The sequence below is a fragment of the Zootoca vivipara genome, chromosome 17 (assembly GCF_963506605.1).
Source record: "Zootoca vivipara chromosome 17, rZooViv1.1, whole genome shotgun sequence".
Taxonomy (NCBI): domain Eukaryota; kingdom Metazoa; phylum Chordata; class Lepidosauria; order Squamata; family Lacertidae; genus Zootoca; species Zootoca vivipara.
Genome location: NC_083292.1, coordinates 11967737 through 11983624, shown reverse-complemented (window position 1 = coordinate 11983624; position 15888 = coordinate 11967737). Strand labels below are relative to the sequence as shown.

Here is a 15888-nt window from a genome sequence, read left to right as displayed (position 1 = left end):
GGTGTCCTGGAAACTACAATTAATCCAGAATGCAGCAGCTAGATTGGTGACTGGGAGTGGCTGTCAAGGCCACGTAACACTGGTCCTGAAAGACCTACGTTGGCTCCCAAGTACATTTCCGAGCACAATTCAAAGTGTTGGTGCTGACCTTTAAAGCCCTAAATGGCCTCGGCCCAATATACCCGAAGGAGCGTCTCCACCCCTATCATTCAGCCCGGACACTGAGGTCCAGCTCCGAGGGCCTTTGGGGGTTCCCTCCCTGCGAGAAGTGAGGCTACAGGGAACCAGGCAGAGGGTCTTCTCAGTAGGGGCGCCCTCCCATCAGATGTCAAACATAAACAATATTTGACTTTTAGAAGACACCTGAAGGCAGGCCTATTTAGGGAAGTTTTAAATGTTTGATGTTTTATTATGTTTTTAATATTCTGTTGGATGCCGCCCAGCATGGCTGGGGAAACCCAGCCAGATGGGTGGGGTGTAAATAAAAAAATTATTATTGTTGAATTGTTGTTGTTGTTACATCTGAGTTACTACAGATCAGAGATTTGAGCACAACATTCTAAAACTGGCCAGCAGAGTTAGACAAAGACTTTTTAAAAAACAACCTGTCAGAGGGTCGTCGTGGCTACTCTAGAGTAACTCCGCCTGAGTCCAGTTCGTCTTCAAAGACGTTTATTGTGCTATTTATTTACAGTGTGGAGACAGCTTAAAACATGACCTCTCATCCCGAATCAGAATCCGGCAATGGCGTACATCTGTTCCTACACCAGCAAAGTAGTCGGGGCACCCCAAAACGCCGCCCCCTTGACCTGCGTTGCGGCGCTCTCCTTACTTCTTGTGCCAGAAGGAGTGATGCCCTTTCAGCTTCCTCCCTGAGCGGTCGGTGCTCTGGCTCTGCAACATCCCTGAGCCCCTGCCTGCATCTCTCCGCCCCCCCCCCCGAGCTTTCCCATTGTTCCTCCCTTTGATTTCTCTCCTCCTCCAAGTCTCCCCCTCCCCCTCTGGCTGCTTCAGAACTACTGGTGCTCTCTGTACTTGACGAGGTGGACGTCAGGATGATGGGGGCTGGCTCCCTGTAGGGAGTCACCCTTACACGACCCATTAATAGTCATATTTTACAGGAGAGGAAGCCTGAAGCCTGTAAGCAATGAGCAGCAAGGCCAGCCATGGAAGGGTTAGTTGTTTATGTTAATTTCTCTTGTTATTTTTAAATTATTGACAGTGGAGACTTGCGGAATTGGTGGAAACCATGGGAGGGGAGAGGGCTCTTGTGTTTGGCTCCTGGTTGGCCACTGTGAGAACAGGATGCTGGACTAGATGGGCCATTGGCCTGATCCAGCGGGACTTCTGGGTGTTATTGAACTACAAGTCACATCGGCCCCACCAAACATGATGAATGGTGAGGAATGATGGGACTTGTAGTGCAAGAACGTTTGGAGGGCCTAACCCCCAATTATATGCCCTGGGTCATATAATCCAATCAGGGATTGAACCAAATTAAGAGGTTAGACTCTCAGGGTGACTAATCCTCCAAATTAGCCTTTTTCGATGCCACAATTGTGTTATCAAACACTTCCACCGTATGATTCTATTCAGCTGCTGGAGAAATCAATAAACAGAAAAAGCCTGAAGAATTTGGGTAAGCATGGGAAAGCCAAAAAAAGGGGAGGGAAAAAACCAAGAGACCCTTTTATTGACGCACTTATTGGAATATGTATAATTCATTAGTTTTTAGGGCTGCAATTTACACTGCCTCAACAGCCATTATGTCTGCTTTTATGCAGGAGAGCGATTTCCATTCCGCAGCATAAAGGACGATAATAATGTTACATTCACATCAATATTTTTCCTTGTAAGAAGCAGGGATAATGAGTGCCTAAACGCCACTCACAGGTGCAGGGGTTTCCCTTCTCCCTCTTTGCGCATGGCACGAACAGGTGTTTCGCACTCGCTCCCAATGCTATTGCTCTCAGCTCCAGGCAGAAGGAACCAGGCACAGCCAGAGCTTCTGTCCCGATGACCCCCAAACTGGGATGGAGACCTTTAGGCCCCCCAGTTTTCTTTTTCAAAGGTGGCTCTCCAGGACACCCTATCTGAGGCCTCGGCCTCGGCCGCACTCCAGCAGCTGCTACAAGCTGCTGCTACAAGGGAGGAGGCTGACAGTGGTGGCCATGGGGAGGCAACGGGATGCTCCTTCACAGCTGCCACTGCTACTTGGGAGAAGCATCAGCTCATTCTCCTCCCCAAGTTCAGCAGCGGAGGCACCAAAATCAAAGTCTGCTGAGAAGTCACATTCAAGGTTCAGCGCCATTTACGGTTATGCAAGGCTGAGGTTAAGGCACTCTTCACATGCTCAGAGGCACTGTCTATTTGTTCACATCCTTCAGAATCCTTGGTGTTAAGAGAATGATTCTGGGGCTCTGTGGGCATTCCCATTCCACTTCATTTCTTCAACAAAATGTATATGCTGCTCCCTAGAACAAAAGACCTCTAAGCAGTTTGCAATAGCCAGTCCAAAATATTAATCAAAGGTGCAAATAAGAAACCCAAAATGTTAAAAACAAGTGACATAAAAATAAGTTAAATTACAATCAGTAACTTGAACGGGGGGGGGGGGAGAAACCCCTAGCTAAAATGACATGCCTAGGTAGGGTTGCCAGAACCAAAAACATTTTTTTTAGCTGGGTGCTAAAAACTAGAGTTGCCTGCCTAATATCAATGGGCAGGGAGTTCCAAAGTATAGGTGCTGTTATACTAAAGGATTACTTTCTTGCAGAAGGAACATTATGTGGCACTTGTAGAAGTGCCTTTTCTTTGGAAAACAAACAAACAAAAACAATACACACACACATTCTCTCTAACCCGTTTTTATACCTACCGATACCTTCTTTTGCCTATCCAGACACAGCCTGGAGGAATCCGATAAGCTCGCAAGTTGGTTGTCATCGTCAAAATAGAAACAGCATATTGACAAGTGAAATCATAGTCTTTGGAGTCAGAGGAACACTGGCTTGGAGTTCCTATAACTCACTCCACCACTATTAAACTGTGTCTAAGGCCTTCTTTGTTCGGACTTTGTCCCTTCCAACCAAAGCCTCCGTCAATGAGCCCATTATTGCAAAACAAACAGGATTACAGACCCTGCCGCCATCCCATTAGCTCTTGCAGCCACTAGCCTTCACAACGAGATTAACACTTTGGAAACCTTTCCCAGGAAGCTACAGCACACAAGGAGCAACCAATAAGGATGTTCTCTGCTTCGAACAGCTTCCGCTTTCCAGAAGCACAAATAGAATGAGAGTGGTCCGCATGGAAAGGGGCTGGATGCTTCTAATGTGCATTTATCCAAGGTAACAGATGGACGGTATAAGCAGGCAACAACCCTCAACCGCTGCTTCCTGTGGTGGAGCTTTCTTGCTTTCCTTTTGGTTTGATCTAAGTAGTGATGGGGACACGGGTGGCGCTGTGGTCTAAACCACACAGCCTAGGGATTGCCGATCAGAAGATCGGCGGTTCGAATCCCCACGATGGGGTGAGCTCCCGTTGCTCGGTCCCTGCTCCTGCCAACCTAGCATTTCGAAAGCATGTCAAAGTGCAAGTAGATAAATAAGTACCACTCCGGCGGGAAGGTAAACGGCATTTCCATGTGCTGCTCTGGTTCGCCAGAAGTGGGTTAGTCATGCTGGCCACATGACCTGGAAGCTGTATGGCGGCTCCCTCGGCCAGTAAAGCGAGATGAGCGCCACAACCCCAGAGTCGTCTGTGACTGGACCTAATGGTCAGGGGTCCCTTTACCTTTAATGTTAAGGCACTTGGAGCTCCAAACTGAAGACAGTTTAATGTCTCTCTGGAGCATCCTGAGGAATTGCTCATGCAATCAAAGTTACGAAGTGGGCACATAACAAATATCTTGAATTTGTTGGCTCAGCTGGGCAATTCCAGAAGCAAACAAATGAAGATGATTCAGTGCCTTTGCTGTTGTTAGAAGGAAAGGTAGATTAATGATGGAAATGGAGGGCGCAGGAGGAGAGAGAGAATGGGAATCAAAAAAGAAACAAATGAAAATACCACCACAGGAGTAGGGCAGGGTGGGGAGAAGCCCAAACAGCAGCTATTCACTCAAGAGAAACAAAAAGAGGGATGGCTTGTTTATTTTTAGCTCAGTGGGTGGAAGATGAGGAATATTCAGCGTGAGATGGATGGGCCACAAGGCTGAACAAATGGGCATTCTTGGGAAGGTAGGAGTGAGGGAGAGGATGAAGGATTCCTGGCAAAGCTAGAAGAAAAGATTTAAGAAATATGGCCACAGGAAAGACATCCCTATAAAAGCACAGAGTGAGTTTGACAGAAGGCAGGAGGGAGGGAGGGAGAGGCACCACTGACTGATGGAGAAGGAAACAGGAGAAAACATGGAGAGGGAAGCGCAAAGACAGTAAGTCTAGGGGGAAAGGTGATGGGATCCCCCCCTGGTCCAGGGATGGGGGGCCACATGAGCCCAGGGGCCACATTCTCTTCTGCACAACCTTCTGGGGGCCGCATGGCAGTGATGGGGGGGCCACAGGCCAAAGTGGGTGGACCAACATAGCAAACCCTCCAACATTTCTCGGATGAAAATAGGGATGTCCTATTCCATAATTATAATAATTTTATTATTGATACCCTGCCCATCTGACTGGGTTGTCCCAGCCACTCTGGGTAGCTTCCAACATATAGAAAAACATAATAAAACATTAAGCATTTTTTAAAAAAAACTTCCCTATACAGGGCTGCCTTCAGATGTCTTCTAAAGGTTGTTTAGTTATGTGCCTCCTTGGCTCAGGAGGTACATAACTCCATACATTTTAACATTTCTCTGATGAAAATAGGGACGTCCTAAGGAAGAGCGGGGCATTCCAGGATCGTATCAGAAACTGGGACAGCTTCTGTAAATCTGGAGCTGTCTCTGGAAAATAGGGACACTTGGAGGGCCTGGCATAGGTAATCGGAACCTCGGTTCACTAGGCTAGTTTCTACGTGCTCATAATGCCCCCCTGTCCCCATGCCATCCAGGCAAGCAAGAAGCATTTCCAGAGCTCCAGGACACATTCGAACTAGGCAAAGGCACTCAAGGAGAGTGCAAAGCAGCGCCACCAGAGGATGTGGCTGGTTAGAGTGCTGAGGGCCAGGCACTCATGCCTGGAGGGCCATGTTTGGCCCAGAAACCTGAGGTTCCCCAGCCCTGAAAGTAGCCTCACCAAAGGGAAAGGAAGGAAGGAAGGAAGGAAGGATTTGGCATTTCTCTAACAGCAGCACACACCAAAGCCGAGGGAACGGTGAATGCATCCAATTTTCCATATACTGTTTAGATATAAGAGATTAACCTCTGCGCTCAATCCCCCAACCTCCCTTTTCCAATGTTTCACTTGTTCAAAGGTGTTTAGTTTATATATATATATATATATATATATATATATATATATATACACATACATATACATATATACATATGTGTGTGTGTTGCACAAATATTTCCACATCGCCCTTCACCTTCTGGTCGCAGCAGGTGGCATGTACAGAAATAAAATGAGGGCAGACTTAATAAAAAATACATACCGGATGAAAACAGCAACAACATAAACAGCATCGTCATCAACGCAACAGTACACCCGGGGGGGGGGGGGCATTCATCCTAAGCACCGTATCCACACACACACACACAACAACAACAACAACAACAACAACAACAACAACAACACCCTTGTAAGCTTAGCCGAAGAGGTGTGCCTCATAACCTCTCATGTAAGAGAACAAATTGAAGTGGCAAGAGGCATCTGAGTGGGGAGGGAGTTCCATATACAGTACATGGAGCCACCACTGAAAAGGCTCTTCTTCGGCCGCCTCCACCTCATATCTCACCCTGCGCAGGGAACATTAAGGAGGGACACACTTGCTGAGCTAAGGAGACAGGTGAGTCAATATTGGAGAAGGTGCTCTGGGTCCCGGACCATTTGGGACTTTAAAAGAACGTTGAATTGGGCCCAGGAAAAAATGGCAACCAGTGCAGATGTTTCAAAAGGAGGGCAATGTGGCCACAACCTAATGCTCCCATCAGAACCCTCGCTGCCACATTTTAGACTATGAATGTAAGAAGAATCCTACCGGGTCAGGCCAATGGCCCATCTAGTGCAGCATCCTGTTCTCACAATGGCCTCACGGAGAGCCTGAAAGCAGAACCTGAATGCAACAACCATCTCCCTGCTTGTGATTCCAGAGCAATTGGTACTCAGTGGAGGTAGAACACAGCCATTGTGGCTAGTAGCCATTGAGAGCTCTCTTTTTTAAATTTGTTTTTATTGGGGGGAGGGAATCGAGGATAACGCATACCGTGTATCTGAAGAAGTGTGCATGCACATGAAAGCTCATACCAATGACAAACTTAGTAACGGGTACATACAATGGCTCTGTTTTCAATTCATAGAGTCCTTTCTACAGGCCAGTTACATTCAGTGAGAGACATTGCTGTCATAGACATTGCGAGGTTCAGCGGTGTAAATCGGGGAGAAGGGGGGAGAAAGAAGGGGGGGATAGTGATCTTTCATTTTGTTGCTTAGTGTTTTGTGTCAGCATCACAGGGATAGGTTCCTAGTTTGTTTGTCTGTCTGTTCAGTTGACTGCAGTGAGTTTTGTTTGTGTGTGAGGGGCAGTTAAAGGGTTGTTGGGTCGAATTAGCCATGATGATTTGTATGATGTTGGGGTGTGTGTTATGTAGTTGTCTTGCTGGGCTGTATATGTAACAGGAGAAGAGTCACACCAAGCTGAAGGTGTCCTATTTTAGGCAGTTTAGAAATTTTAGTATAGAAATTTATTCCTGCACGCCACTACAGTGCCAAGAGTGTTACTTGCCCCAAAATGGAAAGAAGCAGAAGTCCCAGCAAAGGAAGAATGGATACAAAAACTTATGAAATAGGTAGAATTGGTGAAGCTTACCAGAAGAGTAAGAAATCAAGATAACAAACTTTTTTTTGTAAAAGAATGGAAAAGCTTTACTTAATATTTACAGATAAATTGTAAACAGATAAAAACATTTGCAGGGTTATTGTAATAACCAAGTATATATTTAAAGAAGATGAATAAATGAGTAAATTAGGTTAATTTGGATATGCAGAAGATATTGAAAATAAATTTAAGGAACAGCAGAAAGAGGGGGAAGGAAGTCAAATTCTGAAATGTCAAAATGATTGTAAAATTAGTGAAATGTATAAAATTAGTGAAATGTATAAACTTGAAAAGGATAAATAAAAATATGAAATTATGGGGGGGGGAGGCATCCTCTTTTGTTTGTCCCTGTGCTAGCTTCAATTTTTTTGTTAGCTTTTCTGGTAGGACTGTTTCCCATACAGTTTGGTACCAGTGGTCCATGTTCACTCCTGACAGCTCCCTCCAGTGTCAAGTTATGACGCTCCTAGCTGCTGGGAGCAAGTAGCTTATGAGTTCTTTGTAATGTGAGTGTGCGTTGTTGTCTTGGAAGGTGTTCAATAGCTTTGTTGTTGTTTAGTTGTTTAGTTGTGTCCGACTCTTCGTGACCCCATGGACCAGAGCACGCCAGGCACTCCTGTCTTCCACTGCCTCCTGCAGTTTGGTCAGACTCATGTTCATGGTTTCAAGAACACTGTCCAACCATCTCGTCCTCTGTCATTCCCTTCTCCTTATGCCCTCAATCTTTCCCAACATCAGGGTCTTTTCCAGGGAATCTTCTCTTCTCATGAGGTGGCCAAAGTAGTTGGAGCCTCAGCTTCAGGCTCTGTCCTTCCAGTGAGCACTCAGGGCTGATTTCCTTAAGAATGGATAGCTTTATCCCCCTCAAATTTGCCCAGTCGTCCTTTGAAGCCACCCCAATAGATGGCCATCCCTACCTCCTGCGGCAGTGAGTTCCATAGTTTAACTAGGCTCTGCTTGAATAAGTGCTTCCTTTTGCCTGTATTGCAACTTCCAACGTTCGGCACCATTGGATTCCCACAAGTTCTAGAGCTATGAGAGAGGGAGAAAGACTTTCCCCCTATTCACTTTCTCCATGCCATGCCCTGGAAAAACAGGATACCAGACTAGGCAGGCCTTTCGTCTGGCTGGACAGGGCTATTATCATCATCTGCTGTTACTGCTTGACAAAAATTAGCACAAGACGTATGGACGCACATTGCTGTGCAGACAGACGGAAAATCTGCTTCTTGTGCATTTGAAGGCGCTCTCGGAGGAAGCCGTTCCGTTTCGCCGACACCCCGCTTTCCAATCTATATTCAAATGTGAGTGTTCTGAAATTGGGTCAGCAGTGAGAGGAGAGAGGGAGAGAGAAAGCAGAGCAAATAGCCAGCTACCTGTCCAATCAGATATGCAAGGAACCAGGCAACTGACAATTAGCAAAGGGATTACAGGTTTAACCCATCTGCTGGAATCGCCGGCAGGTACGCGGAGAACGCTGTAGCGCTGGTCCAGGAAGAAAAAACAGCGCTAGGCAGATTGCTACAAGGAGCCAACAGGGAATCAGCCTCCCCCACTCCTCTTTTTTGAGCTCCGGTTTCTACACTTGTTGCTGCAGCTCTTATAAGTCAACATGAACATGCCACAGACCTCCAAGTGTCCCTATTTTCCAAGGACAGTCCTGAATTCACAGAAGCCGTCCCGTTTCTGATTTGATCCCGGAGTGTACCGCTTTTCCTTTCTTGTTTAGACATCTTAGTCATGTTTGACTCTCCGTGACCCCATGAACCAGAGCATGCCTTGGAAACTTTCACTTTCTTCTCAAAGCTTCTCCTTTTTTATGTCCATGGCAAAATACTGGAGTGGTTTGCCAGTTCCTTCTCTAGGTGGATCACATTTAGTCTAAACTCTCAGCTATGACCTGTCCATCTTGGGTGGCCCTGCACGGCATACCTCATAGGTTTTTGGAGTTATTCAAGCCCCTTCACCACGACAAGGGAAGTGATCCGCTTTTCCTTATGACGTCCTTATTTTTGTCAGAGAAATGTTGGAGGGTGTGGAGTTATGCAACCCCTGAGCCAAGGAGATAAGTAACTATACAACCTTTTAGAAGACATCCGAAGGCAGCCCTATATAGGGAAGCTTTTTAATGCTTAATGTTTATTATGTTTTTATATATTTTGGAAGCCATCCAGAGTGGCTGGGTCAACCCGGTCAGATGGGCAGGGTATACATATAAAATATAAATGAATGAATGAATGTAGTAATACAGACGTATCTCAGAAGTCAAAAGGAATCTGTTCTGGAAGTCCGTTCAACTTCCAAAAAGTTCGGAAACCAAGGCGGGGCTTCTGATTGGTTCCCGATTGCGCAGGCGCACCAGAAACAATAGTGGAAGACACAATGGATGTTCAGCTTCCAACAAAATGTTTGAAAACCGGAACACTCACTTCTGATTTTCAATTGTTCGGGAGCTGGAACGTTCGTCTCCCAAGGCGTTCGAGAGCCAAGGTACGATTGTAATATAGGACATACCCATTTTCGTTGGAGAAATGTTGGAGGGCATGATGTTAACCAGGGTGTGATAGTGGCTAGAGTGCTGAACTAGAATTTGGGAGCTTGAAGACCCTAGCAGAAGACGGGAAACACTGGATACAGCCCATTATATCTGTTCTGTATGACAACACTTGCATTCGGAACTTCATATAGAAGTCGGCATGGCAGCCGTACAGAGGCAGAGGCTACCCAGGCAATCGTGGTTATCAAGGCAGGAAATAACCGTGTCATGCAAGTGTGGCTAAAAGTCCAGTTCCTGCAGAGGAACACTCAGCAGCTTGGTTGGTTTCTGAATGCTACAATAACACCTGCCAGCTGCATTGTTTGTCCATTGGCCGAGTTTCATTTATCGCCAGAATTATTAACCTTTCAAGACTTATTGAAAATCGATTCCTGCACTCATTTCTAAGTGGGAAGGAAGCCGCCAAGCTCTCTTTTCATGTCCGATCTCTGAGGGATAGTTGTTTACACCAGGATGGAAGACTGGGGTGGAGGTGGGGGTTAGGGGGGAGCAACAATAAATCAGCACAACATGTCACTAAGTGGAGAAAAAGTTGGCAGGGGGGGGGGGGCTGAGCTGCAGAAATGTGGCCAAGCGAGTGGAGTCTCAAGACCTGAAGCCTTTCTAAAGGGTACTTTCAAAAATCAATGGAAAAGTGCAATGCATCATTCCGGTTGGGTCCCAAGTTGCAGGTTGAATTGAAAGATGATTCTCGGGTTTGGTATAGCCATCCCCTAAATTTCCAGTGTTTGGATGCCGGTGCCATTAGTTTCGTAGTCAAAACAGAATCGCCCATGCACAAGGTGGAGGCATTGAGAGGGGCGGATTTAGGGAATGCAACTGGTTCCCCTGTACTGGGTACCAGGCCAAGGGGGCTGCCCCAGCTTTGACAGAATGGAAGGCAAGAGGCAGGGGATGCTGAATGTTGGCCTTGCCCAGGGCACCGCAAAAATCTGAAAGACCGAAATCCGTCCCTGCTAAGGGAGGCGTGTCCATAAGCAGCCAATGAGTGGTTATATTATGGCCTACAAGCACCCCAATTAGAGAACAGCCTTCACCGAAGGTGTCCTGGGCTTTGAAGATGCTCAAATTCAGGACGAAAGGGAGAAACGTGCTAAGAGGAAGGCACGCTTGGCAAACTCTCAACATGATCAACTCCCGCCTATGTCCCCACTGTGGAAGGACACGAGGATCCAGAATTGGCCTCCACAGTCACTTACGGACTCACTGTTAAAACCATGTTAATAAAAGACAATCTTACTCGGCTACGAGTGATCGCCAAAGCAGTAGAAGAAGACATCTCACAGAATGCTTATTGGGAAAAGCGTAGTGGGAAACAATGAAAACACTGGGTGCTTCAGTTTCAAGAGAACGGGGTGCAAATTCTGTTACATACAACAGAATTCCAAGGAAAGGACAGTTTGACCCTCTGAAAGAAGGAGTGCTCCACACCATTTGCCCTTGTTAGATGCACAGAAAGGAGTAGATCTGCATTGATTGTCGCAATGTATTCCTAATAATTTTTGTATGTTTTTAAGATTAGTGTACAATGATCTTAGGAGGTTTTATCATCTTACAAGGGGGACGGCTGTAACTATCATAAAGGGACCCTGCACTGAATTTTTGACTGAGCTATCGGTGAGAAGGCTCTTTGTGATCAGTCGCAAAAGCTGCAAAAGCAGGCTCCCGTTTCTCATTGGGAGCCCTAAGCCATCCATCTCATGTAGGGACAACAAATGAGTCACTTTACTCTGAGAAATTTAGAAGCTGAGAGCCAGTGTGGGGTAGCATTTAGTTAATGAGACTAAGGGTCCAAGTGTCCACTCAGCCATTAAGCTTGCTAGGTGGTTTGGGGGCCAGTTGTGGCTTCTCAGCCAAACCCGTGCCCCTAAGGTTTGGCTGGTCTTTACTAGGGGCCGAGTATTTAGTGTGACGGGTAGAAGTTTGGAAGGAATCATCCCTGCTTTCTTTTAGCTGTCCCCTAAAGCCCCTTCCGCCATAGAAGGAGGGGGGTTGTGGGCTCCACGAGGCCCTCACGTGCTGGGGGGATGGCTGCCATCCCCCCCCCAACCCATTGGCTAGCTCCTGGACGGGCGTTCCCTTGGCACGTCCAATCCGGACGTCCCAAGGGGGTGTGGCTCGCTGATTTAAGCGAGCGCGGCCGGGAGTCTGCCTCTCTTTCCTGGACCCCCCAGCTGCTTCGTTTTCCCGCCCACCCTCCCTTTAGGCAAGGCTCTCCTTTTGACATTGCTATGGACCTTGGTTGGTCGCTGTTGAGGGGCCTGGTAGGAATTTTCCCACTTGGCAAATTGGCTCTGACCTGGTGGTTTTCGCCTACCTCGTAGCAACTCGTCACAACTTTGGTTTTTGGCGGTAGGCATTGGATTATCTCTGAAAGGTTACAAGTGGGGGGGGGGAGGTTGCTGCCATCACCTCCCCCAAAATGCTGAAAGGTACTCCCCTTAAGGAGTCCGGGGTGTGACCATGTCCGAAGCCGTGGTAGGTGAGGGCCTAAGGCACGCCCCTAGTGGTGACCCCGGGGTGAGTTCCTAGTTGATCTGCATCGCGGGGCTCACCCAACGGTGCTTAACCCTTCACAGACTGCCAGCAGAGCGGGCTGGAGTCGGATATAGACGGTTAGATCCAATGCCTAAGCCAATACCTCTCTACACCCGTAATCAATACAGTTGTGGCCTTTTACACCCATTAACCTTATGCAATGTGTCCTGTGTCTTTATTTATTCCGGAAGGGATCGGCGTATCGCCACACAAGAGCTCTGTTACTCAGAAAGGAGATTGCCATGTGAATTTCTTTATTTATTGATGTTTTTATTTATCTTATTGGGATTTTGCATGTTGCCAGCTGCCTTGCTGTATCTCTATGAAATTGCAGTCTACAAATATTTCAATAAATGCATAAGGGAATAACCTTTCCCAAAGGCTGTTGTATTTCCCATCTTCCTCTCTTTCCATGCAAGGAACTAAGCCGAGGGCAGGTTGCTCTAAGTACTAGATCACACCAGTTCAAAAGCTCAGAGAAGCATTCTGGAGTTTAGAGGCGAATGGAATATCCTGAAAAGGAGCACAGCTGCCACTGGCAGAAGAGGAGTAAGACACCTGAAGTGTATCGACAGTCATATTTCTTCCATTGGTTTCAAGTGTCATCAAACCTACTGCCTTTAACTGAATGCCAAATCTGTTTTTAAGGAAGAAAAGCTCAGGAGCAAAACAGAAACAAAACAAAGGCCAGCCCACAATCAAAGGCCAATTACTGTGGGGTTTCATCATTAAGCAGAAGGCATTATTTATTGTCAAAGGCAATTGGAAATGAAAGGCGAAGGCTAATTTATTTCTGCCAAAATGGCTTTGAATATATTTTTTCTTTTTCTTTTTTAAGCCAAGAAAAAAACGCCGCCTTACAGAGGAGGCCTGGCACGTGCCTCTTTATGCTTCTACAAGCTGCAGTCAAATTAAATTGCTTGTCAAAAGTTCCTCAGTCATATTCAAATATGGGGGGAAAACACCAGAAGAAATGCAAAGTGGGGAGGGGAATCCTCGTGAGCAAGTTGCCAAATAATAATGTGCCAGAAAGAGATGCCTACGATTCTTAAAAGATGCAATTGTATAGGTGCTAGGAGACTCAAGTTGTTTAATTGTCATGTAATTCTGAAAAGTTGTCATCCATTTCTTACAAGGATGCAGTATCAGCCGGGGACCTGAGGGGAGCTTCACTTGATGAGACCAAATCCAACAACCTGTTCTCAAAGAGGCCATCATCAGCTTCCCAGAAACACAGTGCCTCTACTGCTGGCAGCTGTACAGTGCACTGGGAGGCCTGCATAAATACTATCCCTCCAGGATAGCCAGCCATTCAGCAGATGCCAGCAAGCCAGAACTGCTCTCCTGCTCTGGGTTCATTGCCAGATTTAGGGCAGTGTGGGCAGTTCCCCTGCACAGGGTGACGAGCCAGAGGGTTCAAAATAATAATAATAAAAGCTATATTTATCTGGGTACCTCCTGAGAGGATCCATAAAAAGCGACTGTACCAAAAGGCAATCTTGTGGAAATCATTTGCCCTTAAATCTGCAGAAAGATTGATACTGGTACACTGGAAGGGCAAAAATATGGCCCCCTTTGACAGATGGATGAATGACGAGACAACTCTTGCAACCCATGAACGGACAGGCGAAGATTATGGATGGATGAATTTAATTACATTTGGGATGTATTTATCAAAACCATAGTGACCCACGAACCAATGTATACACAAGGGAAATAGTAAGTTTATCTACTTGCATATATAGTACATAGTTTTGTAACCTTAATAATGTTTTAGGGTCGTTCTGTTATTGTTGTTTTCCTCGGCTTTTTAAAATGTTTTATATACCCCCCTTTTCTTCTTCTTCTCTTTAATTCACTGTAATACACACACATACAATATGCAACAGTCAATTAAAGTAAAAAAGAATAAATAGTAAATATATGAGAAATATTTTGGGAGGGGAGTGCCAAAGTTTACCCTTGCTCAGGGCTCCGTATTACTTAAAGTCCACCCAGTTTTCACGACCTGTAACAGCAGATAGGTAGGGAAAAGCAAATATACAGCCCAATCCCTTTACCTTGTCTTGTGAGGTCTTCCTCTCTCAGGCATCCCGGCCGATGTCCGACGGTTCACCGTCGAGTACTCCGGATCCAGCTCGTACCCCTCGTCGTCAACCCCGAGGCTGCGGTTATCATCCTCGAGCCCGTATGGCTCCGGCTGGAATCGTTCCGGCTGGGAGCGGTTCAGGTCCGCGTTGCTACCCGTCGGGACCTGGGGTTGGGGTAGCGGGCCGTAGTTATCCCTTCTGCTTGGCAACGTGAAGCTACCATCCTCCGGCCGGTAACTGTTCCCGGGGACGTAGCCGTAGCGCGGGCGGTAATTGACGCCCCGGGACAAGCTACCGTAGTTGTCGGGGAGGTCCCCGTAACCGTCGTGGCCCATGAACGGGCGGTATTGGCTGTCGTGGCCATCGGGATAGGAGTCGTAGCTGTTGTAAGAGCGGGTCAAGGTGGAAGAAGCTTGCGGCGTGATGTAACGCTCCCCGTTCTTCAGGTGTCTCCTGTCTATGGAGTCAGTGTAGCTGCCCATGGGAGATGATCCGTCCATCACAGGGAGCCCGTCAGGCCCAACAGGGACCTGCCGGACAGTTCTGGTTGTGACGGTTTTCACCATTTTTGTCACCTGAGAAGCAGAGAGGAAAGAGAGCCATGAACGTTTTCCTGCCTCTGAACACCATCAGTTGGGCCCACTTTTGTTTTTGTTTTTCAAATAAATTTTTATTATTTTCATTTTTTCGTTTCTTTAACATCATACAGTACATAATAAACAAATATACAACAAATAGCTCTGCCAAGCCTAGACTTCCCTCCCTCCCCTCAGCAGGTAATGTATTTCATTCCACTCGCGCATTTTCCTACTTTAGCTAAAAATCAGTATTGTAGGATTTATTTCAGTCCCGCTAGTGTCTTCAAATTCTTATGATTGTCCTTTACATACACTACAAATCTACTCCATTCTTTCTGGAATCTTGAGCCATCCTGATCTCGGATTCTGCAAGTCAGTTTAGCCACCTCCATATAATCCAACATCTTCGTCTGCCACTCTGCAATAGAAGGTAACTCTTGGGATTTCCACTTTTTGGCTAGCAATATTCCTGCAGCCACTGTGGCGTACATAAACAGTCTTTGGACAACTGTTGCAATTTTATTACCCATCAACCCCAGCAAGAAAGCCTCATGTTTTTTGGGAAATGTATACTTAAATAACTTTTTCAGTTCATTATCAATCAACTCCCAAAAAGTTTTCACCTTATAACAAGTCCACCACATGTGATAAAATTCACCATCTGATGCCTTACATTTCCAGCATGCCTTATTCTATACATTTTGCTAGTTTTACAGGCGTCAAATACCAACAATACATCATCTTCATTACGTTCTCCTTCAATGCCACACATGTCGTAAATTTTAGATTTTCATTCCATAATTTTTTCCATGCATCAAACTCGATATTATACCCAAAATCAATTGAGATTGGGCCCACTTTCGAAATCATTTTAACATTTTAACCCGATCACACAAAGCACATCCACCTGGGAGCTGCAGGTAACCCTCCACCTCATTGGTGGGGCCATAGCTCAGAGTTAAATATAGCTCAGTCGGTAGAGCATTAGGCTGTACCTCTATCTCGCGGTTGTGGGTTCGAGCCCTACCTGTACATCGAATGAAATATTCCTGCAATGAAGGGAGTTAGCCTAGATAGCCCACATGGTCCCTTCCAGCTTTGCAATTCTATGATTCTGTGTAGACACTGCTCAGCGAGGTGGTCTGACTCT

At 46.3% G+C, this 15888-nt stretch overlaps 1 protein-coding gene across 17 annotated transcripts in view; it reads right to left on the bottom strand.

Annotated features, from left to right (window-relative positions):
- ARVCF (ARVCF delta catenin family member) overlaps nt 1-15888 on the bottom strand; it is a 309481-nt gene that overhangs the window by 122796 nt on the left and 170797 nt on the right. For all 17 annotated transcript variants that reach the window (XM_060269758.1, XM_035098127.2, XM_035098131.2 and 14 more), the window contains exon 3: nt 14131-14735. In XM_060269758.1, coding sequence (XP_060125741.1) covers nt 14131-14735 — 605 coding nt within the window. The remainder of the gene's footprint in view (nt 1-14130; nt 14736-15888) is intronic.